Source organism: Poecile atricapillus, chromosome 33 (genome assembly GCF_030490865.1).
Source record: "Poecile atricapillus isolate bPoeAtr1 chromosome 33, bPoeAtr1.hap1, whole genome shotgun sequence".
Taxonomy (NCBI): Eukaryota; Metazoa; Chordata; class Aves; order Passeriformes; family Paridae; genus Poecile; species Poecile atricapillus.
Genome location: NC_081281.1, coordinates 3,270,115 through 3,293,709, shown reverse-complemented (window position 1 = coordinate 3,293,709; position 23,595 = coordinate 3,270,115). Strand labels below are relative to the sequence as shown.

The 23,595-nt window shown below is 59.0% G+C and overlaps 4 protein-coding genes across 10 annotated transcripts; 2 read left to right on the top strand and 2 right to left on the bottom strand.

Annotated features, from left to right (window-relative positions):
* Positions 1 to 1,110: 1,110 nt before the first annotated feature.
* On the bottom strand, positions 1,111 to 4,411 carry CHRNB2 (cholinergic receptor nicotinic beta 2 subunit). 2 transcript variants are annotated; one of them, XM_058860592.1, is made up of 6 exons: positions 4,278 to 4,411; positions 3,576 to 3,721; positions 3,440 to 3,484; positions 3,072 to 3,181; positions 1,996 to 2,956; positions 1,111 to 1,472 (listed from the first exon to the last, which is right to left on the bottom strand). In XM_058860592.1, exons 1-6 carry the CDS (start codon positions 4,318 to 4,320, stop codon positions 1,302 to 1,304), a joined length of 1,476 nt encoding a protein of 491 aa, XP_058716575.1. In that variant the 5' UTR covers positions 4,321 to 4,411; the 3' UTR covers positions 1,111 to 1,301. The 2 variants fall into 2 exon arrangements, with proteins under 2 accessions (XP_058716575.1, XP_058716574.1); XM_058860591.1 differs by lacking the exon at positions 4,278 to 4,411 and having other exon boundaries at positions 3,576 to 4,247.
* Positions 4,412 to 4,967: 556 nt separating this feature from the next.
* UBE2Q1 (ubiquitin conjugating enzyme E2 Q1) lies at positions 4,968 to 12,649 on the top strand. Of its 2 annotated transcripts, XM_058860593.1 has the most exons (13): positions 4,968 to 5,307; positions 6,254 to 6,358; positions 6,659 to 6,763; positions 7,074 to 7,124; positions 8,987 to 9,127; positions 9,681 to 9,765; positions 10,200 to 10,260; positions 10,794 to 10,884; positions 10,974 to 11,032; positions 11,271 to 11,319; positions 11,495 to 11,590; positions 11,737 to 11,803; positions 12,226 to 12,649. In XM_058860593.1, exons 1-13 carry the CDS (start codon positions 5,023 to 5,025, stop codon positions 12,255 to 12,257), a joined length of 1,227 nt encoding a protein of 408 aa, XP_058716576.1. In that variant the 5' UTR covers positions 4,968 to 5,022; the 3' UTR covers positions 12,258 to 12,649. The 2 variants fall into 2 exon arrangements, with proteins under 2 accessions (XP_058716576.1, XP_058716577.1); XM_058860594.1 differs by lacking the exon at positions 6,254 to 6,358.
* Positions 12,650 to 14,888: 2,239 nt separating this feature from the next.
* On the top strand, positions 14,889 to 19,456 carry SHE (Src homology 2 domain containing E). The gene is made up of 6 exons (XM_058860585.1): positions 14,889 to 15,869; positions 16,509 to 16,635; positions 17,445 to 17,753; positions 18,183 to 18,333; positions 18,437 to 18,556; positions 18,965 to 19,456. Exons 1-6 carry the CDS (start codon positions 15,486 to 15,488, stop codon positions 19,149 to 19,151), a joined length of 1,278 nt encoding a protein of 425 aa, XP_058716568.1. The 5' UTR covers positions 14,889 to 15,485; the 3' UTR covers positions 19,152 to 19,456.
* A 487-nt stretch (positions 19,457 to 19,943) lies between these two features.
* Positions 19,944 to 23,553, bottom strand: IL6R (interleukin 6 receptor). Of its 5 annotated transcripts, none has more exons than XM_058860582.1 (10): positions 23,349 to 23,553; positions 22,405 to 22,650; positions 22,199 to 22,322; positions 21,662 to 21,846; positions 21,422 to 21,585; positions 21,197 to 21,332; positions 21,074 to 21,117; positions 20,869 to 20,947; positions 20,672 to 20,780; positions 19,944 to 20,594 (listed from the first exon to the last, which is right to left on the bottom strand). In XM_058860582.1, exons 1-10 carry the CDS (start codon positions 23,437 to 23,439, stop codon positions 20,402 to 20,404), a joined length of 1,371 nt encoding a protein of 456 aa, XP_058716565.1. In that variant the 5' UTR covers positions 23,440 to 23,553; the 3' UTR covers positions 19,944 to 20,401. The 5 variants fall into 5 exon arrangements, with proteins under 5 accessions (XP_058716565.1, XP_058716566.1, XP_058716563.1 ...); XM_058860583.1 differs by having other exon boundaries at positions 21,197 to 21,341; positions 21,461 to 21,585; positions 23,349 to 23,552; XM_058860580.1 differs by having other exon boundaries at positions 21,197 to 21,341; positions 23,349 to 23,548.
* Positions 23,554 to 23,595: the final 42 nt, after the last annotated feature.

Below are 23,595 nucleotides of genomic sequence, written 5' to 3'. Positions count from 1 at the left end.
GCCACATAGAGCTGTGAGGGGTAGGAATGGCCTTGGCAGCTAGCCAAGAGCAGGGCTGGAGGGCATCTCTGGCTGCGACTACTTAGGGAGCTGTGCCTGAGGCTGTGAGGGCTCCTGTTGTGCTCCCTACACCCTCCTAATACTCACAGGTCTCCACTCCCCACTGGGCACAGCAGGGCCCCCCCCAATCCTGCACTCACTCGAAGCTGGACCAACAGCAGAGGAGACACTGGGATGAACTGGGACAAGCCCCTTGCATGGGGCTGCTTTAGGAGAAAAGCTCTTAACATTTAGGTATTGGGGTACACCCCTGAGAGCAGGAGCTCCAGGAGCAGCAGCCTCTGAAATCTCAGCAGCTGGGATTTCTCTGGCTGGGTGAAATGCTGGGATTTAAATTAATTTCTAGCATGCAGCTTCCCCTGGCCCTGTGTGTTGCCAGGCCCTGCCAACACCACTCCCCCCAGCCCTGGGGATTAGTGGTATTTATAGCAAACGCTCCATTTCAATTTTCCCCAATGAGGCCAATTCCTGCTGGCCAAGGGAATGCAGGAAGTGCTGCCAGCCATGTCTATCAGCCCAGTGACCCATGGTGGGGCCTGGTTGCCAGCAGCTCCCAGCTTGGGTTGATTAATTGTGTTTTCCTTTTCCTTGTGCAACTCATCTTGAGCCTACTCTTGGCTCCAGCACACTGAGCCTGGAGTGGAACAGAAGACGATGGAGCTGGAGCAGCCCCTGGCACTTGCTGCCCTGGCCCTGCCTGCAGGTAGGACCTAAAAATAGCCTCCTTCTGCTTGGTCCATGTGTTTGCCTTGAAGCCAGAGCTGAGCAGCCTAGCCTCCTCCTCATGCCTCTGCTCCTGCTCTTTCATCTCCTGGGAGCTCCAGAACTAGCACAGGGGTTGGCATCACCAGGCTGGAGCCAGGGGCTGCCCACTGAAGCTGGGATTCTGGCCCCACATGGCCTGAGAGGAGATGCAGTGAGTGACTGGTGCTCCCAGGACCAGAGGAGGAGCTGGACATATCCCCATGGATCAGGTTTCATGCTCCTATGCTCTTTCCCTCAGCAGTTGGGATTTTCCTCTTACAGAGCTGATGCCTTCTAGCCTCTTACCTTGGTCACAGGCAGCTGGAGTCCCCCCAGCCCTGGCTGCATCCTGCTCTTTCAGGCCTGCAGAGCACAGTGTAGGATGAAATGACACCATATGGAACCAACCTGGTCCTGTTGTGAGTATTTATTGGTTTGCAGGGGCTGCCTGAGCCCAGTATCCAGGTCTCTGGCCCTTGGACTGGCCATTCCCCATGCTATTTGGAGGTGGGGGTGCCCTGGCCAAGCTGCAGTAGGGAGTTGGTGGTGTAGTTCTGGAAGAGGGGCTGCAGGAACATGCCAATGGTGCCAAAGACGCAGACAAAGACGAAGATCCACAAGAAGAGGCGGTCGATGACCATGGCCACGTACTTCCAGTCCTCGCTCACCTGAATGGGGCCAGGAAAAATGCTGGGTCAGTCTGGGGCCTTAGGTATTGCCTGACACTGCCCCAGTTGGGGATTTGGCATATCCTCAGAGCCTTGAATCTGCTCCCTCAGCACTGCAGCTCCTGGGGCTGCCTGCCAGCCTGCTCTGGGCCCCATGGGGCTCACTCCTCCTGCTGTCACCCGCACTGCTGAGTCCAGGAAATGTTTCCCCAGTGAGCAGAGCTGGGGGGCTCTACAAAATCTGCAGCCTGACAGTGCTGTGCAGGGCCAAGCCTCCTGGGAGCCTCCTGGGTTTCCAGAGCCACTGCTTCAGCCTCAGGCTGTGGGATCCGTGCTGGACCCCCTACCCAGGCAGGAGCTGCAGGACCTCACTGGGCATGGGGCTAGGCAGGGAACCCTTTGGTGCTTGTGCACATCACACCCTGTGGTGTAGCCATGAGCCAGGACACGCTCTGCACCCCCCAGCTCTGGCCTCCCCTGAGCACTACTCACTCCCAGATGCACACCGCCCACCCCAACTTACGCTCTGATCATCATCCTCACTGCGCATGTGGTCAGCAATGAAGCGCACACCATCCACCGCTTCCTCCAGCCCGCAGCTGCAGCCAGCTGCAGGGGCCGGTGCCTGCCCCTGTTGCTCCCGATAGCCGTTGAGCCCCTCAGCCTTGGCAGCACCAGGGTTGGCATAGCAGGTGCAGGTGCGGGCACCAGCCTGAACAAAAAGAGTGGTGGCAGCAGCACGTTCCTGGGTCTGCCGGCGCTGGCGCAGACGCTGGCGTGCGCAGTTCTGCCGCGGCTGCTTCATGAAGAGCAGTGCTGGGAGCTTGTGGAGGAAGAGGGTGCGGACCCAGGGTGGCATGGTGTGTGTGGTGGGCGAGCGGTGGTGCACATTGAGGACACAGACGCTGGTGACGATGGAGAAGGTCACCAGCACCATGGTGAACATAAGATACTTGCCCACCAGTGGTACATCCAGTGAGGTGGGTGGCACGATTTTAGAGATGAGCAGGAGAAAGACAGTGAGGGCGAGCAGGACAGAGATGCAGAGTGTCATCTTCTCGCCACAGTCAGACGGGAGGTAAAATACAAGGATGGCCAGGGAGGTAATGAGGATGCAGGGGATGATGAGGTTGATGGTGTAGAAGAGCGGCTTACGCCGAATTATGAAGTCATATGTGATGTCCACATAGGTGGAGTCATCAGGGTTCTCGTTGCGCCGCCCTGGCAGCGCCACGATGTCCCACTCGCCACTGGGTGTGAAGTCATCCAGGCTGGCCACCTCACTCTTCAGCACCAGATCAATCTCAGTGCGGTCGTAGGTCCAGGAACGGAACTTCATGGTGCAGTTCTGCTGGTCAAAGGGGAAGTGCTTCACCTCGATCTTGCATGCACTTTTGTAGATGGCAGGCGGAAGCCAGAAGATGCTGCCATCATAGGAGATCACCGCGTTGGAGTAAAAGGAGACCTCATACATCCCATCGGCGCTGGAATGAAGAGAGGTGCTGTCAGTCCTAGTGTTGTCAGCCCCAGCAGTACAATATGGTCCCCTCTCCTGGGTGGGGTTGGGGAACACATAGCCCCCCCAAAAAAATGACCTACTTGTTGTAGAGCACCACATCAGGCAGCCAGATGTGCTTGGAGGGCAGGCGGACCTTCTTCATGTTGTCAAAGTCCTCAGGCTTCCATGTGAGGCGATAGTCCTCCCACTCCTGAGGATAGGTGGGATCAGCCCAGCCCAGCCATAGGACTGGGGCCTGGGGCAAGGGGGTGGGTCAGGACAGGGGTGACACAGGGGTCTACACAGGCTTTATGGGGGGCTGTGTCAGGGCAGGGTACACATTAGGGTGCCACACAGGGTGTATGGGGGGTCCCTATGATAGGGATGGGTCTCAAGGCAGGGGCTGGGGCATCCTGAGGCAGGGTGGACATAGGGGTCTCAGGGCCACGTCAGAGTCCAGGGTGCCCACCTGGGTCAGCCAGACATTCGTGGTCATGATCTGCTCCCGCTCATGCTGCAGAGAGAGAAGGAGCAGTGACTCAGGGTGCTGAGGCCCCCTCGCTTGCTTGGTGGTAGGTTGGGGAGTAGAGTCCTGGCCAACTCACCACGCTGATGAGCTGCGCCAGCGACACCATCAGCTGCACGGTCACCAGCTCAGAGCCATTGGTCGCTGGCCGGATCAGCTTGTTATAGCGTGCAGGGTCCAGCAGATACTCAACCAGTCGCTCCTCTGTGTCCGTGCCCAGGCTCTCTGGGGCATGGCAGAGTCTGAGTCCCATGGAGGAGGGCAGAGCCCCCCACGAGCGTCTGGGGAACCCCCAGGACAGAGCCTGTACATGGCCTGGGGCTCTGTGCCTGACAGCCCAAGAGCAGAAATGATGGGGTGCGTGGTGATGGGGTGTGGCTGTCATAGCCGGGCACGGAGCAGGGAGGGCCGGGGGGAGAATGGGCAGTCTGAGGGGCTCCATGACTGGGGACAAGCAGCTGGACAGGACTGGGGGATCCTCTGTGCCCTCCCTTGCCTGTCCCCGTGATTCCCTACCCGTTCATGACACCCCTTCCCCTGTTCCTGTCGTTCCCTGCCCACCCCTGGCACCGCCTCGGAGAGCCGGAGCCCACGGCGGCCGCATAGCCCCGGGGGGGGTCGAGGAGCACCGGAAGCGCCAGTGGCACTGGCACCGCAAAGGGGCCGGTACCGGCTCCACGCCGGATCTATCTCGTGCAACAGGCGCAGCCCCCGGGCCCGGTCCGGTCCGGTCCCCTCCCCGCCTGTGCCGGTGCCATCCCCCACAGCCCCCGACACTTACGTCTGAGGGCAGCGAGAAGGCAGAGGACGCGGAGCAGCGCCATGGGGGCGGCCCGGTGCCGCCACCGGTACCCGGCGCTGTCCGCGGTTCTGGCCGGGAGCTGTCCGAAGTTCTGGAGCCAGCGGCGGCCCGGGCGGGGCGGCCCCGGGCGGGAGGCGGTGCCGGGCGTTGCGCCGGGGCCGCCCCGTGCTCCGTCGCCGTCACCGCCGCCGTCAGCGGCCCCGGGGCCGCCCCCGCCTCCGCCCCGGTCCGGGGACACGGCGGAGGGATCTGAGCTCCCCCAGCCCGCTGCTCCAGCGGGGTCCCTGCACGGTGCCAGCGCGGCGACGGAGCCCTGGGCGGGGATCAGCGCGGGAGGGCTGAACGGTGGGAGAGTTCGCGGGTGGAACCCACGACCGGAGCCCCCGCGGCTCCGCCGTACACCAGTAGGGGGGTCTTAGGGAGCCGGCACTGCCGGGTCTTAGGGAGCCCCGTTCCCGCCAGGTTCCAGCCGTGCCCGGTGAACCCCCGTGACCCCTCCCGGCAGGGGCGGGGCTCCCCCGCCGCCCCCGTCGCTGGCCCCGCCCTGCTTCCCGGGGGCTTAGGGATCGTCACTTCCGGTACATCGCGAGACGCTTCCGGCAGTGCGGCCCCGCCCGTTCCGGCGACGGCACTTCCGGGAGCGGGGCCGTCCCGCCGCCATCTTGGGCGGGCTCCGGGGCTGCGGCGGCGGCGGCGGCGGCGGAGCGGGTCCCTCCATGGGAAGATGCAGCGGGCGGGGCCGGAGGAGGCGGCGAGGGCGCAGGCGGCGGCGGGGGGACCCGGGCGGAGCGGGGCCGAGGTGGCGGCGGCCCCCGCCGGGCGGCTCCTGAGGCGGGAGCTGCGGCTGCTCGAGTCCATCTTTCACCGCGGCCACGAGAGGTTCCGCATCGGCAGCGCCTGTCCGGACGAGATCAGCTGCGAGTTCGTCCCGGGGGCCGGGGCCCGCGCCGGCGCCTCCGCCTCCCGGGGGCCGCCGCCGGGACCCGTCCGTATTCACTGCAACATCACGGTGAGGCCCAGGGGTGCGGCGGGCCCAGGCTCTGCGGGGGCACCGAGGGCGGTCCTGGCACCGAGTGGCTCCTCCTTCGCTCGTACGGGGCCGCCGCCGTTGGGGCTCAGGGTGAGCTGGGCCTGGGCCCCAACGTCCCTGGCGCCGGCTATGGGGGCTGCCCCCGTCCCCTTCTTCCGTGGGGGCCGCGGGAGCGCCATACGAGCCACCACGAGCTCCTCGGAGCAGGGGCTCATGCAGAGAAAAATCAGGGGACAGTGCCCGGCAGCACTCCCGCCGTCCCAGTGTATGAGAACTAGCTATTTCCCATGCTGTTTGGAACCCCCAGTCCTCTCCAGCTGCTTATCCGCAGTCATGGAACCCCTCCGACCGCGCTGTGTACGAGACTGTCCCCGTTTTCCTGGCTTCCTCCGGTTTTGTTTTGGAGGGTTTCCCAGGCAAGGAGGGCTAGCAGAGCTTGGATAGCCCCTGATGCAGATTCTGAATGGGACTAATAACCAGGACTTTCTGGAGGGGCGTATTGGGAGTGCTGCCAGAGGCCTGCTTGGCCTCTGCCCTGCGTGGGTGATGCCAGATTCTTCTGGAACTGCAGCAGCCCATGGGCAATGTGGGACACCCTCAGTGTCCTGTCTCTATGGCCTCCCACCCCCAATGGCCCCATGGCCAGAGGGATGGCCAGAATACCACTATCCTCCCTCCATGTTCAACCCTGGGCCCAGGGGACACAACATGGTCAGCCCAGCATGGTCTGAGTAAGGGTTTGTATTGCACTTAGCCCCAGGTTTATGCTGGAGAGTGGATCAGTCACTTGTGGCATGATCTCTGTGGTTCAGAGGGATCTGTTTGCAGAAGACACAGGGCTTCAGCCCCTACCATGTGTTGGCTCGCTGCTCTGTGCACTGCAACAGCCTCCATCCCACCAACACCACCTTCTCCCCCTCTCCAGGAGTCTTATCCAGCTGTTCCCCCAATATGGTCTGTGGAGTCAGACGATCCCAACCTGGCAGCTATCCTGGAGAGGCTGGTGGAAGTCAGGAAAGGAAATACGTTGGTGAGATTTGCTCCACTGCCTGAGAGAGGGGAGGGCTGGCAGCTTTGGCAGGGTAACTCCCTGCTTGCATGTCCTCAGCTGCCTGAAGTGGGGATTGCCTCTGGTCTCATAAATGTTCTATATATTTGGGTTGAGCCTCTCTAATGTTGTTTGATGGTTGGGTGGGATTTTGCACCCGTGTCTACTGCTGCTTGGAGCAGGAAGGAGCAGCGCTGGGGCCTCTGCTTGCTGGTTGCAGTGCCAAGGCTCAGCTCAGCATAGAGGTCCCCACACTTCACTGACCTTCTGTTCTCCGGACAGCTTTTGCAGCACCTGAAGCGAATAATCTCTGACCTGTGCAAACTCTACAATCTCCCCCAACATCCAGATGTTGAAATGCTGGACCAGCCTCTGCCAGCAGAACAGGTGAGCAGCTCAGGAGACGGCTCCCAAAGCTCAGAAAACAAGTTCTCTATGTTTGCTCTGGAGGCTTCTAGGGGTTACCAGAGGAGGAACACAGTGGGTGAGTGGTTGGATTCCTGTCCTGGGTGATGCCAGCCTGCTCCGTTGAGCCTTGATGCTGTTTTCTATAAAGGCTTTCAGCTACTCTTTGCTTTTAATTTGATTCTGCTTGTATATCCCTGTTTGACCTCACCTAACCATCTGGGAAGGCGGGAGAGCATTTTCCCAGGATGCTGACCACACAATCTCCATCCCAATCTTTCTCTTTCCACAGAGCACCCAGGAAGAGGTGTCCTCTGAAGAGGAAGATGAAGAGATGCCAGAGGTAAGTGCCACCTCAGTCTGTGAGAAAATATACCAGAGAGCTGAGCACAGGAGAGAAGGTGCTGAAAGGTGCAAGGGTACAGAGGTCTTGCCTGGGAGAAGCTTGTGGCCTCCAGACAGGGAAGTTTAGGTCAAAGACTGGATACTTCCTGGCATTTTGATGCCAAGGATTCTGAGGCACAGCTGAGTGCCACATATTCACAAACCCCAGGAGAGCATAGAGGCTGAGCAGCATAGCCATGGCCTCCAAAGTCATGTGGATGAGCTATGAGCAGAGCTGCTTGGACAATATGTGCTGTTCTCTGAAGCCTGAAATTTCTGCGAAAGAGATGGATTTCTGGGTTGCTGTTGCTGGCGGGGAAGTCACTGTTGCACAGGACTCCCACAGACAGGATGAGGTCAGGTGACTGAGTGTGCAAGTGAGCTAATTGCCAGGAGTGGTGGAGACAGCCACACTTCACTGCAGTCTGAGGGCACCTTGCTGCAGAACCCACAGGCTCTGGTTGTTTGGTTTGCAGTTTAGAGATCTGTGGAAGTGGGTGGAATAATCTTGAATCTCCATGGTGACGTTTAGCAATGCCTCACACACGAGAGCAGCACGGGCACTGAGTCAGCAGTGTGCCACGGAGCCTGGGGGCAGGTCACTGAGCAGCAGCAACCCAGCAGCTGGGGGGTTTTAGAGAAGTTAATTGCTTGCTAAATTAAGGCTGAGCATTGCCAGGGTCCACAGGGAAAAGGGTGAGGGTTAAACTGGCACCAGCATAACCTTGTGAATCTGCAAATCTGCTGCTTCATAGCAAATTAGTGTGTGCAAGGCCTCTACTCCTGTGGGCTGGAAAATAAATCCCCAGGAGCTGAGCATTCCCCCTTGTGCTTTTTGCTAACACCATGTGTTTTGGAGGGAGAACACTCTCATGTAGAGCAAAGGTTTTGTGCTGAGCGGTGGGATTTGTTCAGCTGTGTGGAGGAGTGGAGCAGCAGAACTGTGCCCTGGCACAGAGATTCATTATGCAGGTTAATCTGCTCGAGGGATTTTCTAGGAGGATCTATTCTCTTGTGTGAGTCTAAAAATGTCAAAGCGCTTCCACAACTGCTCCTCAATAGCCACGACCAGCACAGAGAGGCCATAGTAAACGCTTGTTCAGAGGATTTGTGGAGCTGGAACTGGAGCTGTGCATACCCACAGCCATTTCCAGTCAGCTGAACCCTGTGTGCATGGGGAGAGATTTCTGTAGTAGGCCCAGACAGCTGCAACTGTTTTTTCCCATCAGGGTCTTGCATTGCCACATGTTACTGTGGGAAACAGTGAGGGGCAAAGGCTCTTCTGGGGTCAGGTAGTACACTTGGAGTGTGCTGAGATGATCTACAGAGAGACATGCTGTGAAATACCTGCTCTTGTTGGGGGAGTAACATCCCATGCAGCTGGATTTGGGTGCAAGGGTCTGTTCTTCTTGTGGTGCCGATGACCTGTGTCCCTGTTGGGGTTTGGCTAGCGAAGAGGCCCAGGTGGCCTGGCAGCACTGTGTCAAGGGGCTGTGCTTTGTTACAGCCATCCAGCAGCGTGGCACAAACTGCTGAAGCCACAGATGTGCCAAAATCCATGGGGCATGTTGAGGAGTGAGAGATTAATGGTTCATTATAAACAGGCATGGGACATGGCAGGAGAGAATCCAGCTAACAAAGAGCTCACGTGAGCCTAATTGAATGCCCAGACCTTGTGTCTTCCACTCCACTTGTACCTCAGATCAGGAGCTGGGGCTTCCTGGGATGAAAGAGTTGCACCAGGAATTCTTCCTGGATCAGGGCAGCTCAGGGCAGGGAGGAGCAAAGGCACATCTCTGAGCTTTCCTCTTCCCTCTCCAGGACACTGAGGACTTGGACCACTATGAGATGAAAGAGGAAGAGCCGGCAGATGGGAGAAAGACAGAGGATGAAGGCATTGGAAAAGAAAACCTGGCCATTTTAGAGAAAATAAAAAAGAACCAGAGGCAAGATTACTTAAATGTACGTGTCGCCCAGTGGGCAGGTGGGCTGGGGAAGCAGAGGGACTCAAGGGCAGGAGTGATGGAGGCCCTTGCCAGCCCTCCAGCCCTGAACCAGAGGGGCTGTCCCCAGCCAAAGGTACAGCAGTACCGGTTCTACAGGGCTGATGGGGCTGAAGCAGAGAAGTCTGTGAACTGCCACTGCAGCTCAGGGGGTGCCCTCAGGGCATTGGTGCCTTATGGGACAGTCCTCCTGCAGCAAGATCTGGGGCTCCCTTCTGCCCCAGGAGCTGTGCCCCCATGATCACCTGAGGCTGTGGAGGTGGGTTGTGCTTTTGTACCCCTGGGCTGAGATTCTTAAGTCAGTGGAGAGGATGCAGAGGTGTTTCTGCTGCAGCTGTGCTGCCTGAGGTGACATATTTGAGGCAAGGGACAGATTGAGAGGTGAGGGGCAGGATATGGTCTGACATAGAGGCTGTTCTGAGTTGTAGCTCAGGTGTGTTGACCTCATAGAGCAATAGCCATGGTTGGGTGCAGCATAACAATACAACTTTCCCCCTCCCTGTTCCTTGCAGGGTGCAGTGTCTGGGTCTGTTCAGGCCACTGACCGGCTAATGAAGGAGCTCAGGGATATTTACCGATCACCAAGTTTCAAGGGCGGTGAGTGCTGCCAGGACCTCCATGGAGGAAGATTCTTTCTTGTTCTGTGGGGTACCCAGTGGGCCTTGGAGCTGTGCCACTAAGCTGAGGGGGAGGATCTCCAGCATTTGATGGCTGTGGCTCTGTCAAGAGTGAACAAAACCACCTTACCCTCTCTGTTCCCTGCCACTGCTGGGTGGAAGTGAAGAGCTATGTGTCAGAGAATTACCTGACTTTGAGGGGAATGGTGTTCCTACTCCTTTCCTGAGCCCAGGGACTCAGAGAAAGAAACTGCTGTCTTCACGACTGTTGTGGATAAGCACTGCTTTTCTTGGAGGGACAGTGCCCAAGTAAAGTTGTGCTGCATGACCCAGGGGATTTGAAATCTGGGTGATGGCTCAGCCCCCTCCCAGTGTTCCCTTACCATGACCCCCCCACCTCTGTTCTCCTTGCAGGATACTATGCAGTTGAACTAGTGAATGACAGCCTGTACGATTGGAACGTCAAACTCCTGAAGTAGGTAGCCCAACTTGGGATCATGCATTTGTGGTGGGTTTTGGTGATGGGACCAGAAAGTCCCTATGAGCAGAGAGGACATTAGCATGGCAGGGGAGCACCAAGCAGACCTTGAGTTAGCCTCTCTCAGGCAGCGGGCTTGCTGTCTCCACAACAAAGAGGAGATGATATCTCCAGACAAGATGAGGTAATCGGAGGACTCTGCAAGTCTCTGCTGTTCCTAGAGTCCGGTGAGAGGTGCAGCAGGCAAACCCTGAGCTTTCACACCCTCCAGACACCAGTGCTGCCTTTTCCTTGGGCCAGGCAGCCTTTATTTTTAAGCTGGCAGCATGGAAAAGGGTTGTGATGGTCTTCTCTGCAAACCGGAAGCAGAATGCTGGCAGCCCATGCTGTCGCTGCCCTCAGCGAGAGCCTGAGGGCCCATGTGACTGCCCGGCTGTGCAGGTATGGCAGCTCTGGAGTGTGGTGGCAGTGAGCATGGCTGACCTGAGGTGCATGGCCTTGACTGATCTTCTGGGGTTTTCCTGTCACAGGGTTGATGAGGACAGCGCTTTGCACAATGATCTCCAAATCCTCAAAGAGAAAGAAGGAACAGATTTCATCCTCCTCAACTTCTCTTTTAAAGTAAGGCTCGCCCTCCTAGAGTGATGCCTGACTCGGCGAGGCATCAGAGAACACCTTTCTCAGTGGCTCTGCTTCCCTTCTCATTTCAGGATAACTTTCCTTTTGATCCACCATTTGTAAGGGTTGTATCCCCGGTGCTGTCAGGGGGGTGAGTAACTGTCTGTCGCTCTCTGCTCTGCAGTGCTGCTTTCTGCAGCAGTTCTCACTGGGTTTATCCAGTGCTGTGCAATCCTGTGACTTCCTTGGCATGGATTTGCCATTGGGAAGCAGACTCCGATGGTGGAGTTTTTAGCATACTTTTTACATCAAAGATGTTTCACCTCTGGAGCAGTGGGTGGGTATGATCACATCTATCTGTGCAGTAACTTTGTCTGATTGCTTCCCAGGTATGTTTTGGGTGGCGGTGCCATCTGCATGGAGCTGCTTACGAAACAGGTGGGTGGGTGCTGGCCCCTGTGGGAAGTGGGGGAGCTGTTCTGCCTACCACACTCTGTATTCCTGACATTTCCAGCCATACCACTGCCTGACAGAGCTGGGAAAGGCCCTTTGGTTGCACTGGGAGCACAGTCTCTGGGGTGAGTCTGGCCTCACCATGTGTTTCATCCCTCAGGGCTGGAGTAGTGCTTACTCCATCGAGTCAGTGATCATGCAGATCAGTGCAACGCTGGTGAAAGGGAAAGCGCGAGTACAATTTGGAGCCAACAAGGTAAGGCCTGGACAGTGTAGGATAATGGGGGGTGGAAGTGGGGTGGCAGATGAGGGCACAGCCAGCTCTGGCCATACAGGGAAGGTGTGAGGGATGGTTTCCCCAGGGTTCCTGCTGGACTGATGGTCTCCTTGCTTCCCTTGCAGAACCAGTACAGCCTGACAAGAGCACAGCAGTCCTACAAGTCCCTGGTTCAGATCCATGAGAAGAATGGTAAGGGCTGAGGGAGAGGGCCTGTATTTTCCTTTGCTTGTTTGGGCTCCCCAGACAAGCCATTCAAGTTCTCTTCTGCCTCAAGTGTGGAGGTGACAGCAGCAGTGGCAGCTGCTGTAACGCAGAGTGCCTGCAGAGTGCTGCTGCCCTCTCTGCTGCCTAGTGCTGGGCTCCGGTGGCTGTAACTAGAGGCAGCATCTCAGTGATTGCATGGACTTGATGATCTGAGAGGCCTTTTCCAACCTAAATGATTCTGTGATTGCCTGTGTGATGTTGGGAAGTAAGCCAGAGGAAAAGCATCCCAGTAATTGGGGATATGTGGCCCTTTGGAAGTGGAACTTGGCTGCTTTCAGCAGCTTTTCTGGGTGCAGATTCTCATTGCCCATGCAGTTTCCTCCCTCACAGATCTCTCCTTGTTTCAGGCTGGTATACACCACCCAAGGAGGATGGCTAGTGTGGATGCTGCAGGACCAATCTGAATATCTTCTGGATGCTCTGCTTGGATCTTAGTGATGCCTCTTGGCTTTCTCCCAGGATGTAATAGCTCTGCCTGTTGCAGGACAATACTGGCTGTTCAAAACTCTAAATAACTGTTTAAGGAGTTGGACTGACCCAGAACACTTGCTGGGCTCATGCTAGCAGGCATTCTTGTTAAAACAAACTCTTGAGCCTCTTGTATTGCTGGAAACTTTTGATTTTACTCCAGTCTAGAGCATCCTCCTTACCTATGCTATGGATTTAATTTATTTTCTTATTTCATGTACACTGCTTTTTTTTGTTACGGTGTATGATGGATGTGTATGGAAAAATGTATCTTTGGAGAAAAATTACAGTTTGTTAATTTGAGAATGCTGGTCTAACTATTTTTTCCAAGCTCCTGCTGGGTGGTGTGTGCCCTGCAAACCCTGCTGCAGCCCTGGTCGTAGGGTGGGGCGGTCGTTGGAGCTGTGGTGTGCCCAAGCCCTGCAGGAAGACTTGGCGCAACTACCTTGGAAGAAGAAAAGCCCTTTTCTTTTTTGACAGTAAGAGAGCAGTGTTTCTGCTCCATCTTCCCTGGGCAAACCCAGCTTTTCTCTATAAACTGCAGACTTACAATTCAAAGCACAGAGGGGAAAATCTGTGAGGTTGTCCTCTCCCCTGCAGTGGAGGAAGGTTTTGTGGGTGTGTGCCAGCACTGCCAGCTCCCACCCCACACTTCTCCCTGTCTGTTTGCCAAGCAGTAAGATGAGCTGAGGCCTAAGCTTTGTCCTGTTTCACTAGCCATGCATGGAGGCTGAGCCCCTTGTCCCCATCCCTGCTGTGCTGTGGCTGCAAGCTGCTGCAGGGAGTGGAGCGTGGGCACTGCTCTGTCCTACCACTGCTCCCATTCCTGACCAGGACCTGTTCCAGCAGTGAACACCCCGTTCTATGGGGTTTTATTTTACTTTCCTTAAGCTATTGTTCCTGCTCACCTTTGTACTCCAGCCCTTCATGGATGGGGTTGCTGCAGTTTGTGGCCTGTTGTCTTGAATCCCCATGGCCCTGTTTTGAGTCTGCTGGAAGGAGATTTAGGTGTTGGAGCTCTTCTAACTTGGGCCATGTCCTCGTCTGGAGGACAGAACTGACGCACTAGTGTCAAAGATGGAACCATGCGTATTAATTCACTGTGTTTGAATAAAAGTCATTAGAAAATCAAAGAGCCTCAGAACTCCATTATCTACTTCAGCAGCTGCTTCCCTGTCCTGCTCAAAGCCTAGGAATAAAAAGATGCTGTTAGGAGAGGGATTACTGATGACTGCAGGAGTGGCTTTGGCCTCAGCTTGGAGGCTATTTTTGAGTGCTTTGCTGAAGGACCAGAGGGTTTATGAAGCTGAGCAGCTCTGCCCTGTGTCCTCTGGCCCAGACCAGCACCTCTCGGGGTTCTGGGTCCTCTCCAACCCTTGTTCCTGGTACCTGGGGCTGAGGGGGGACAGAGGCAGCTGTACTCAGCTCCCACCTTTAGCTCAGGAATGTCTAGGTAGCAGGTTTAGTCAGTTTAATGAAGGTTTGAAACACTTGTGGAGCTTTCTCTTTGGTGAAGTAGAGGCTGCTCTGCTGAGCCCAGCAATGGGGTTGTGTTGGGATTGGGGATACTAGGTTGGGAGAGTTCATGGCACACACTCCAAAGTCATGGCAGCTCTACAGGCTGGGATGAGCAGAATCTGTCACTTGAATGCTGACCTGACAAGTGCTGAGGCTGAACGACGGGAGCTGGCAGAGAACAAGGACAGGAAGACTGTCCTAAGGGGACATGTGGCACATTTGCTCGAACACCACTACAACACAATGTGACTGAGACAGTGCTGCCTGCATGTCTGTCCTATTGAGGCCCCATAAAAATTGAGGGGACTGAAGTCTGCCTTCTGAAGGAAAGAAAAGGAACCAGCACCCGAATGCTGGGAGCAATTTTGCCACAAAACCCTCTTCTCTTTCTGTGCAGTTGCAAAGGGGAGTTGTAAGGGGCCCCCAGCACTGCAGCCTGACAGGCAGCCAAACCACTGGGCTCTGCTTTTCCAGCAAGGTGACAGCAGGGCCAGACATAGAACATGGCTGGTGTGGTGTGAACCACGGCCGTGGCAGCAGAGAGTGCACTGGCTGCCCACAGTGCTTCTATCCTGTCAGGCTGTGCACAGGGTGCTATGCACGAGGTCCTTGTAAAGGTGTCTGTGCGCAGGAGCCTAGTAGGGCTGTGCACAGTCTCCATCCATAGGGAGCATAGAGTCCCTGCCCAGGCTCAGTCCTTGGGGTCCATGCCCAGTGTCTATGGAGGGGGCCCACGCATGTAGGTCTGTGATGTCCTTGGAGTCTCTGCCCGGGGACTCGTACAGTCCATCCGCGGGATCCATGTGCACGGTGGTCCCATCAGCCAGGCAGAGTCACGACGTCTCTCATCCGCACCAGGACGGGACCCCAGCTGGAGCTTCCACGTCTTCCCACGCGCCCGCCGCGGCCGCGGCCGCCTGTCCGGCTGGTGCCGCGCCGTTCCCCGGGGCCGCCCCCTCCGGATCTGGGCGGGGAGCGCCGGCCCTGCCGCCCCCTCCAGTCCCGGCCCGGCCCGGCCCCGGCCCATCCCGTCGCGTCCGCATGGGGCCCCCCGGGCCGGCCTGACCCCTAGCCGAAACCCCTCTGCCCCCGGAGACGGGCCCCGCCGAGGAGCCGCGACGGGACCCCCCGGCTCCCCGTTCCCGGCCGGGCCCTCCGGAGCTCGGAGAGATCCCCCCGGACCCCGTCCCCAGGAGCAGAGGACCCCTGGAACTTCCTCGGGACTGCCCCGGCCGGACTCCTCCGACACCCGGCGAAAACCCCCGACTCAACCCATTGCTGGAGGAGATACCCCGGCCCTCTCCGAGACCCTCCCCCGGGGCAAGGGACCTCCGAGGGCACGCAGTTCCCTCCCCGGGCCCCAGGAGCCGGCACCCCTGGGGACCCACCAGCTGTCCCCGCCGGGGCGAAGGACGCCTGGAGCCCCCCAAGAAGGCCCCGGTCCCCCGGCCCACATCCCCGCTCCCGGGCTGGCCCCAGTCCGCAGAGGATCCCGTTTCCAGGGCTGGGGGCAGCCGGGCTGCCCAGGGCCCCCCGGCTGAGGCGACCCTGACCCGGCGGGGCAGCCGTGGGGTGTCGAGGAGCCCCGGGGGGGCTGCGGCACCCGCGTCTCCCCAGCTCCATGGCGGCCAAGTGGTTCAAGGAGTTCCCATCCAACCTGAAGACGGTTTCAGAGAGGGCTCGGCCGGGAAGCGGTAGCCTTGGGAAGAGCCGCAAGAATTCAACTGCTGAGCTGGGGGGCTACCGGGCGGCTGGGGGTGGCAAGGAAGGGGGAAGCCGGCTGTCACGGGACAACTTGCAGGGTCTACTCCAGGCCGCCGCTGGGAAGATGCGGAAGAATTCCCGGGTGGAGGGAGGCACACCAGAGGGACCCTCCAAAACCTACATCAACCGCCTTATCAAGGTGGAGGCTTCCGAGAAGACTGGGAAGGGGCACCCTGCACCCCTGCCTGCCGGCCTGCCTGCCCCCGAGCAGGACAAGGGGAAGCCCCCCAAGACAGAGACGGTAAGGCAGGGACTGGGAGCCATGGGCAAGAGGGGGAGATGTGGGGAGCACGAAGCACTGGCAGCTTTAACTGCTTTGGTCTCCAACTCATTAGCTTGGCTGACTTAGTCCTTTTATCCTGCCCAGCTCCACTGCCTTTAAATTCCTTCAAAGCTGCCTTCATCCCAACTGCCCTTCATAACCCGTGTGGGGGTGGGGGGTTCTTCAGGCATCCTCATCATGGTCCACATGTCCCATGCCAGCCTGACCCCATAGCTCAGCTGCTGGTTAAACAAAGGCTGATGTAAAGCTTTTCTGGGAAGCTGGTCTTTCACCCCTGCAGTCTTTCCCAGTTCTTGGGAGGACTGGGAGCCAGTCAGGTGAGGTTGCTGTCACCCAAAAGGGTCCCAGAGCTCCCCCCAGGCTCCCTCACCATCACTGAGGTGCATAGGAATGGTCTGGACTGCCTCCACCTAAAGGTGCCACTGGGTGCATCCTCTGGGGTTGTGGCACAGCTCCATTTACCCCAGATAAACCACCATCCTTCCCTGGGGACCCCAGTACCTCTTTCCTGCCTTGCTCTGTGCTGGTGACATCTCTGCCACCCCTGCTGGAATCCCTGCAGCCCCCTGAAGCTAGCAATGCCTATTCTTTGCTCAGGTCATCATCCTGGAGGATTATGCAGACCCTTATGATGCCAAACGGACCAAGGGGCAGAGGGATGCCGAGCGCCTAGGGGAGAATGATGGGTACATGGAGCCCTATGATGCCCAGCAGATGATCACAGGTATGTCCCATGTTGAGAGCCATGCTACAGCACCACAGCTGGCATCACTCCCCAGTCAGGAGTCTATGGCTGCCCTTGGAGCCACCCAGTGCAGGAGGCTCTAGGAACAGGAAAGCAGCTTGCCGCTTCCTGCGGCTGCGCAGGGCCAGATAAGGAGTGGGAGCAAGGCCGGACACTGACCCGTGGCTGGCCGGTCCCTCAACTGTTGCCATGACCTGCTGCCATCATCCAACGGGCACATGTGGCCACTGCAAAGCCCTCAATGCCCCCAGTCATCCCAGGGTACCACCCCCCAAGAGTTCCCAGTGGCCGTGCCCCCCAGCCAGCGACACCCCGGCTGGTGTGGCGACTGTCCAGCTGGCCACAACAACAGGAACTGACTGGGCCGGAAGCTGGAAATAAAAGATTTGCTGCTGATGTTTTTTTTCCGTGCGGGGCAGCCCAGGCTGTTAGGCAAAGACTGGCGCCGTGGAGAGAAGCAGGGGGCTGGGAGAGGCAAGCCCCTGGGGTGGCCTCCCGCACAAATGAGCTCTAGCTTGGGGTGTAGCATCCTGCTGCCATGGAGCCCAGCTGGCCCCACTGGTGTGGGTCTGTGCCTGTGGCGCCAGCAGCCCCAGGGCTGGACAGCAGACCAGGCGCCATGAGGATGGGCCCTTTCCTGCTCCAGCTCCTCCCAAACTGGCTCCCAATGGGGCGTTGCCGGCATGGGGCACCCAGTGCACATCCCTCACTGAGGGCTGGTAGTGGGAATGGGGGGTCTCAGGGGACACACAGACTCATCCCTGACTCATCATCCCTCTTCCCCACAGAAATTCGTCGGCGTGGCTCCAAGGACCCCCTGGTCAAAGCCATCCTGCTGCTGGATGGTCCTGGAGAGCCTGGGGAGGGGGGTGCCAAATTGGATCTTGCCAAGCGGCTGGGGGGCAAGGAGGTGGCAGGGAAGGGGCCACAGCTCTATGACACCCCTTATGAGCCTGGGGAGGGGATGGCTGGGGGGACCCCAGAGCGCAGGGTGAGGGCTGGTGATGGGCGCCTGCCTGAGAATGACGAGCGCCCGGCGGGGGAATATGAGCAACCCTGGGAGTGGAAGAAGGAGCAGATTGTCAAAGCATTGTCAGGTAGGGGACAGGGACAGGATGGAAATACAGACTGGGGGGAAGGGATAGGCATGGGATGGGAGTGGGGATGGCAACAGGGACAGGGATGGGGACAGAATTTCTAGCAGGGCTTGTCACAAGATGACAAGATGCAATGGTTTTTAACTATAAAGGGGCACTTTAGATACAAGAATTTTCTTGGGCTGAGGGTGGCAAGGCACTGGAGAAGTGATGGCTGCCAGGTCAAGCTGGATGGAGCTCTGAACAACTGAAGACGTCCCTTTGCTTGGGGGGGTGTTGGACCAGATGGGGACAGGAACATGGTTGGAGAAGGGGTTAGGCTAGGACTGGCAATGGGGAAGTTGCTGGGGCTGGGGAAAGGGATGGAGCTAGGGATGGGGATTGAAAGTGAAGGTGGGGCTTTGCGGGCTCACATCTTGTCCCTCCCAGTCCAGTTTGAGGGCTCGGAGCGTCCTAAGGAGGAGACACTGCGACAGCATCTACGCCAGAAGAGCTGGACCCCCAAGATGCTGAAGCCGGTGGGCACCGAGCACAGTGAGGGGGAGCGGGTGGACCCTGCCCTGGCACTGGAGAAACAGCCGTGAGTTGCGACGCTGATCCACGCGTGGGAAATGGGGCGAGGAGGGATGGAGTGCCCAATGTTTTTCCACGGCTCAGCGTCCCCTCCCTGTCTCCCCCCACAGCTGGTACCACGGGGCCATCACGCGGGCCGAGGCAGAGAGCCGGCTGCAGACATGCCGGGAGGCCGGCTACCTGGTTCGCACCAGCGAGACCGGCAGCGGCAAGTACTCCATCGCGCTCAAGTGAGTGTCGGGGTGGCCGCAGAATAGAGGGGTGACGGGCTCGGGGGTTCCCACCCTGGGGAGACGGCGCGAATCCCCGCCCTGGGGCGATGCTGCGGCAGGAGTTCCTCTGGTTGTTCACATCAAAGCCCTGGTGGGGAGGAATCAGATCCCCAGGGATGGCACCCCACGATCCACGGGGGGATCCAGGCATACTGGTGTGGAGCTGGGGCGGAGGGGGTGTTACACTGTGTGTCCCCCTCCCCGGCACATTGTCGGGAGCGCCAGTGGCGTTTCCTTCCTGAGGAAGTGCAGCCCCTGGAGCCGAAACAATCAGAGCGGGACGGGAACAAACAGGGGTGGATACAGCCGCGGGGCAGGCGGGCGCCGGGGGGCTGGCGGCAACACTGATGCCTGCTGGTCGCCCAGGACCAGCCAGGGCTGCGTCCACATCATCGTGGCCCAGACGAAGGACAACAAGTACACACTCAGCCAGGCCAGCGGTGTCTTCGCCAGCATCCCTGAAGTTGTGCACTACTACTCCACTGAGAAGCTGCCCTTCAAGGGGGCTGAGCACATGGCCCTGCTGCACCCCGTCCACTGCAAGCTGCATTAGCATCTGCTGATGCCGCCCCCGAGCGGTCTGCAACCCCCACCCCTGGGGCATGAGGGTGCAGCCACAGCGATGGGCATGTACCACAGGAAGGGTCCAGTGAGAACCCCTTTGTCAGTTTTCCAGTCCTGAAGGGACCCAACTTCTGGACTCCAGCAGGGCTGTCCCCCTTTTGCTGGGACAAATCCTGACCACCCTGTGCCAGAACCAACTTGTCACAGGGCTGCCCATGTGCCCGAGGTGGGGGCACGCAGTGAGACTGGGATGTGTAATGATAATAGTAAAATAAACTTGTTGGCTGAGAGGGAGCCTGGGATGGGCCTTGTGCTGGCAGAAGTCACCACAGTTTTGGGGCCCAGGGGTACTGGAGCTCCCCCAACAGCACATCTGCATCCTGCCAGGCTTTTTATAGCGGGGGACCAGTGGAATGGAAGGGAAGCACTGTCCCCAGGGTGCCTGAGCACCTTCTGTCCTCGTCCTGTGGTTTCCTGCCCGGGTGCAGCTGCAGCTCCCCAGGGTGTTGCGCAACCAGCATGGGGTGGGCAGTGCGTGACAGAGGAGGCATGGCCTGGGGGTGCTGGGCAGGGGGCTTGTGTTATGAAGGCGTGCACAGCACAGGGGGTACAGCCTGGGAGGCATCAGTGAAACAGAGAGCACAGCATGGCGGGGCATAGTTATGGGGCACAGCAAGGGAGGGGTGAAGGAATTAGGGGTGCAATCTCACTGGAGCCACTCCCAGGCAATAGGTGGGCTGCAGTGACCCCTCTGTTACCCTGCTCCCAGCAGCCATTCCAATATAAATCTAAAGCATTTATTTGAGCCACATTGTCCTGTTTCCCCAGCATGTGCTTTAAAAAGGAGCACTGAGGGGCTTGAAGCAGAGGTATGGGGCTGATCCAGCCAGGCCCTCCCTCTCCAGCCTCCATAGCACTGTAGAGACCAGGCCCTTCCCTGCAGGACCCCCAAACCCAGTCCTGGGCCAGCTCCCATGCTCTGGTGCAGCCATGCTTCCCGTACTGTCACTCCCGGCCATGCCAGCTTGGCCATGGTGCTGAAGGTGCCAGCCAGGACCCAATCTGGAGCCCTTCCCAGATGCTTCTCCATGGGGGGTGGCACTGATTCTCCTCCTCAGAGGCTCATCCCAGCCACAGAGCCACTGGATAGTGGGGGGGAACTGCTCCCAGAGCCACATGGCAGCCCTGGGACCCCCCCCATCCAACTCCCAAGCATCTACCAGCATATTCAGTCCCTGGCTATTGCCCTGAGGAGGAATAATCTTCGTGAGTCATGTGGAGCATTCCAGGGGCTGAGGGGGCAGGCTGTGAGAGCAGAGGGGTATCACTGAGTGTGGGCTGAGGGAGGCCTAGAGGGACCAGCATGTGCTGCTGCCCCTCACCCTCTGCTTTGGTCATCTCCTGCCCGCTTGTCCACCACATCTGCCTGTACCTGCAGGGGAGAAGAGTGGCTCCAGTTCAGGGGGGGAGGCAGACAGAGCCCCCTGGACCAGCCCCCCTTGCACTCACCTCACCACGATGCCAACAAACAGGGCAATGCCAAGGAGCAGACTCCCCCCAGTGACCAGGAAGGCATAGGGGGATGCCACAGGATGGATGCTGGATTCCATGACAGACCCTGACAGAGAAAATGGATGGGCTCACTGTGAGGATAAGGGACCTGGGTGTCGCTGCCCCCCACCCCCAGTTCAGGAACCCTTCCTCACCACCAGCACCATTAGTATCATCCTCCCCGAAGAGCATGGGGGGCAGTGTCACCCCATAGGTGCCATCTTCTGTGGGGACCTGCAAAAGGGGTGGGGGGCAATGGGACAGGTTAGCCCTCATGCCCTGGTGTCCCCTTGTCCCACATGGGGACAGAAGACCCATTCAGGAGTGTGTGATGCTTCCCAGGGCTGAGACCATTGTTACCTGTGAGCTGAAAGGCTCCATTTCAGAGGTGAGGTCCAAAGGGTCTGCACAGTGAGGGGGGAGTATGAGACTGGGAGATCCCATACTGAGCCCCCAGTCTCAGGCCCCATGTTTTTCTCCTACCTGTCCAGGGGGTACCCACAGCCTCCTGGCTCCACTCGCTCCATGTGCCATGGCCGAACTCATCCTTCGCCCTCACCTGCACCACATGCCTCATCCCACGCCATGCGTCACGAATGTCAAGCCAAGTTGTTGTCACCTGATCCACCTGGAGGGGACACATGGCTGGGGACAGTCTGGCCAGGGACAGCCTGGCCAGCGACAACATGCCAGCAAGCAGGGTCTCACCTCCACGAAGGTTGGGGCAGGCTCAGGGCGGTAGCGGACCTGGAAGTGGAGCCAGTAGAAACGGGGGTCCCAGGATGAGGGGTAGGACCAGTTCACTTGCAGCCGCTGCGGCGCCTTCTCCAGTGCCTCCACCGTCACATTGACTGGGGGGTCTGGCTTCACTGCTGGGAAAGGGGGGGCTTAGGGCCTCACACTGCTCCCTCAGCCACCCCAGGTCCCAGCAACGGGGGCAGCACTCACGGACACTGCTGAGAGTGATGATCTTGTCTCTGCCAGCTGAGCCACCAGCACTGTTGCTGACACACGTGGACACCACAAGGTGTTTGGTGTCATCAGTGCCCGGTGGCACCTTCACCCGGCAAACGAACTTCCGTGCCTTGGAGAAGTAGCGGCACCGCTGCTCTGTGGCGTTCTCAGCCACAAACCTGTGAGGTCATAGCTCAGGGGGGGCTGCAGAATGCTCTAGGCACAGGGCAGCTGTGGGGGACATGTCCTATGCTGTGGGGTCCCCAGCAGTGTCAGGAAAAGTGTCTGTGGGGAGGGATTCATTCTGTGCCATGAGGTCCCAGGCAGCATGGGGAATGGGGCCATGGGGACGAAACACATCCTGTGCTGTGGACTCCCAGCTAACAGTAGCTACTGGGGAAAGGGTCTGCAGGGAGGCAAGCATCCCAAGCCATGGGGTCCTGGATGGCACCAGGGAAAGGGACCACGGAGAGGGACATGTTCTGACTCCAACAGGGCCCAGCCCATGGTGGATGCAGTGACAGCACTCACCTCCGCTTCACCCAGAGCATTGCCCGTGTCCCTGGTGATGGTTTCTTCTGCTGTGGCCACTCACACAGGACATCTTTGTCATGGCTCCGCCGGTAGCAGGAGACCTGGGGAGTTTCAGGGGGCTCTGCAAAGCAGGGAGGTGCTGGGGTACAGAGGCCATCACAGGCAATGCTGCCAAGGACATTCCCACCCTAGCGTGGACCCACCTGCCACCAGCAGCCGCAGGGAGCGCAGCAGGTGGCTCCCCACAGAGCAGCTGTAGTGCCCAGAATCCTCGTAGCGCAGCTGCCGCAGGAGCAGTGTGTTACCCTCCGCCAGCTGCCGTCCCCAGCCCCCTGCTGGACCCTGCTCCTCCACCTGCCACAACACTGTGGCATTTGCAGGCACCTCGTACTGGCAGGTCAACGTGATATTGGCTCCCAGACGGCCCAGTATCGTGTCCTGCGACAGTCCTGGAGGGACAAGAGGGGACCAGGAGATGAAGATGAGACCCCATGCCCAGTGGGTGTCTCTGGAGACGGAAGGCACCCCATCATGCACGGACCTCCATGTCCAGTGACTGCTGGGGATCAGGGCACTGAGCTGGAGGGCAGCAGTGATTCTTCACATAGTGGAATACCAGACTCCTGGCACTGCAGTAGGGGTGGGCACCACAGCACTCGGCAGGCTGCATATTGAGGGGTTTGGTGGTGGGGAGCACAGCTCAGGGAAGGTGGCAGACTGGGACTGGTGGTCCCAGGAGTCTCTGGGTGGGGGTCCAGTGCCAGAGGGGTTAAGCAACCGCTCTGGCTGGTGGCCCGGGTCAGGCTTGGGCAGCATTCCCAGCTCCCTCCAAAGGTCAACAGCCAGTGTGAACCTGCTGTTCCCTTTGGCTCCTGCTGCTGGGAACGCACCCAGCACCCAGCCAGCACCCGGGACACAGCACCCAATACCCATCCAGCACCCCGGACACAGCACCCCAACCCCAGTACTCCCAGGGGTGCCCCGTACCACCATCTGCCCGTCTCCCCGGGCCCGGCTGAGCTCCTTCGGGGCAGGCAGGGAGCCGCATTTGTCCCTTCCCCGTGCCCAGATCCACGAGGCCCGGGTACGGGGAGAGACTCAGGGCCACCCCCCGTCTCCCACCCTGCCCGGTGCCGGTCGCACTCACCGGCGGGGCCGCAGGGCCGCCCGGCGGCGGCGAGGTAGAGGAGGAGGCAGAGAAGGAAGAAGAGGAGAAGCGGCCCCGGCGGCCGCGCCATGCGCCCCGTCCCGGTAAGACAAACATCAGCGGTTGTGAAAGCGGGCGGAGGGGCGGAGCGGCACGTGCGCCCGGGGGCCGGGCGAACCGACACCGCCCTACTCCCCGGGCCCTCTTTCGTACCCTCCCCCCGTCTCCCCCGGATACAGGACACGGC

Coding starts and splice junctions, on each gene's coding strand:
- SHE (XM_058860585.1), top strand. CDS start 15,486: ATGGCGGCCAAGTGGTTCAAGGAGTTCCCATCCAACCTGAAGACGGTT. Junction 17,754..18,182: donor GATTGTCAAAGCATTGTCAG/GTAGGGGACAGG, acceptor TGTCCCTCCCAG/TCCAGTTTGAGGGCTCGGAG. Junction 18,334..18,436: donor CTGGCACTGGAGAAACAGCC/GTGAGTTGCGAC, acceptor CTCCCCCCACAG/CTGGTACCACGGGGCCATCA.
- UBE2Q1 (XM_058860593.1), top strand. CDS start 5,023: ATGCAGCGGGCGGGGCCGGAGGAGGCGGCGAGGGCGCAGGCGGCGGCG. Junction 5,308..6,253: donor GTATTCACTGCAACATCACG/GTGAGGCCCAGG, acceptor CCCCCTCTCCAG/GAGTCTTATCCAGCTGTTCC. Junction 10,885..10,973: donor TCCTCAACTTCTCTTTTAAA/GTAAGGCTCGCC, acceptor TTCTCATTTCAG/GATAACTTTCCTTTTGATCC.
- IL6R (XM_058860580.1), bottom strand. CDS start 23,439: ATGGCGCGGCCGCCGGGGCCGCTTCTCCTCTTCTTCCTTCTCTGCCTC. Junction 22,323..22,404: donor CCTGCGGCTGCTGGTGGCAG/GTGGGTCCACGC, acceptor CCTGCTTTGCAG/AGCCCCCTGAAACTCCCCAG. Junction 21,847..22,198: donor ATGCTCTGGGTGAAGCGGAG/GTGAGTGCTGTC, acceptor ATGACCTCACAG/GTTTGTGGCTGAGAACGCCA.
- CHRNB2 (XM_058860591.1), bottom strand. CDS start 3,938: ATGGAGCCCCTCAGACTGCCCATTCTCCCCCCGGCCCTCCCTGCTCCG. Junction 3,485..3,575: donor TGGCGCAGCTCATCAGCGTG/GTGAGTTGGCCA, acceptor CTCTCTCTGCAG/CATGAGCGGGAGCAGATCAT. Junction 3,182..3,439: donor CGAATGTCTGGCTGACCCAG/GTGGGCACCCTG, acceptor ACCTATCCTCAG/GAGTGGGAGGACTATCGCCT.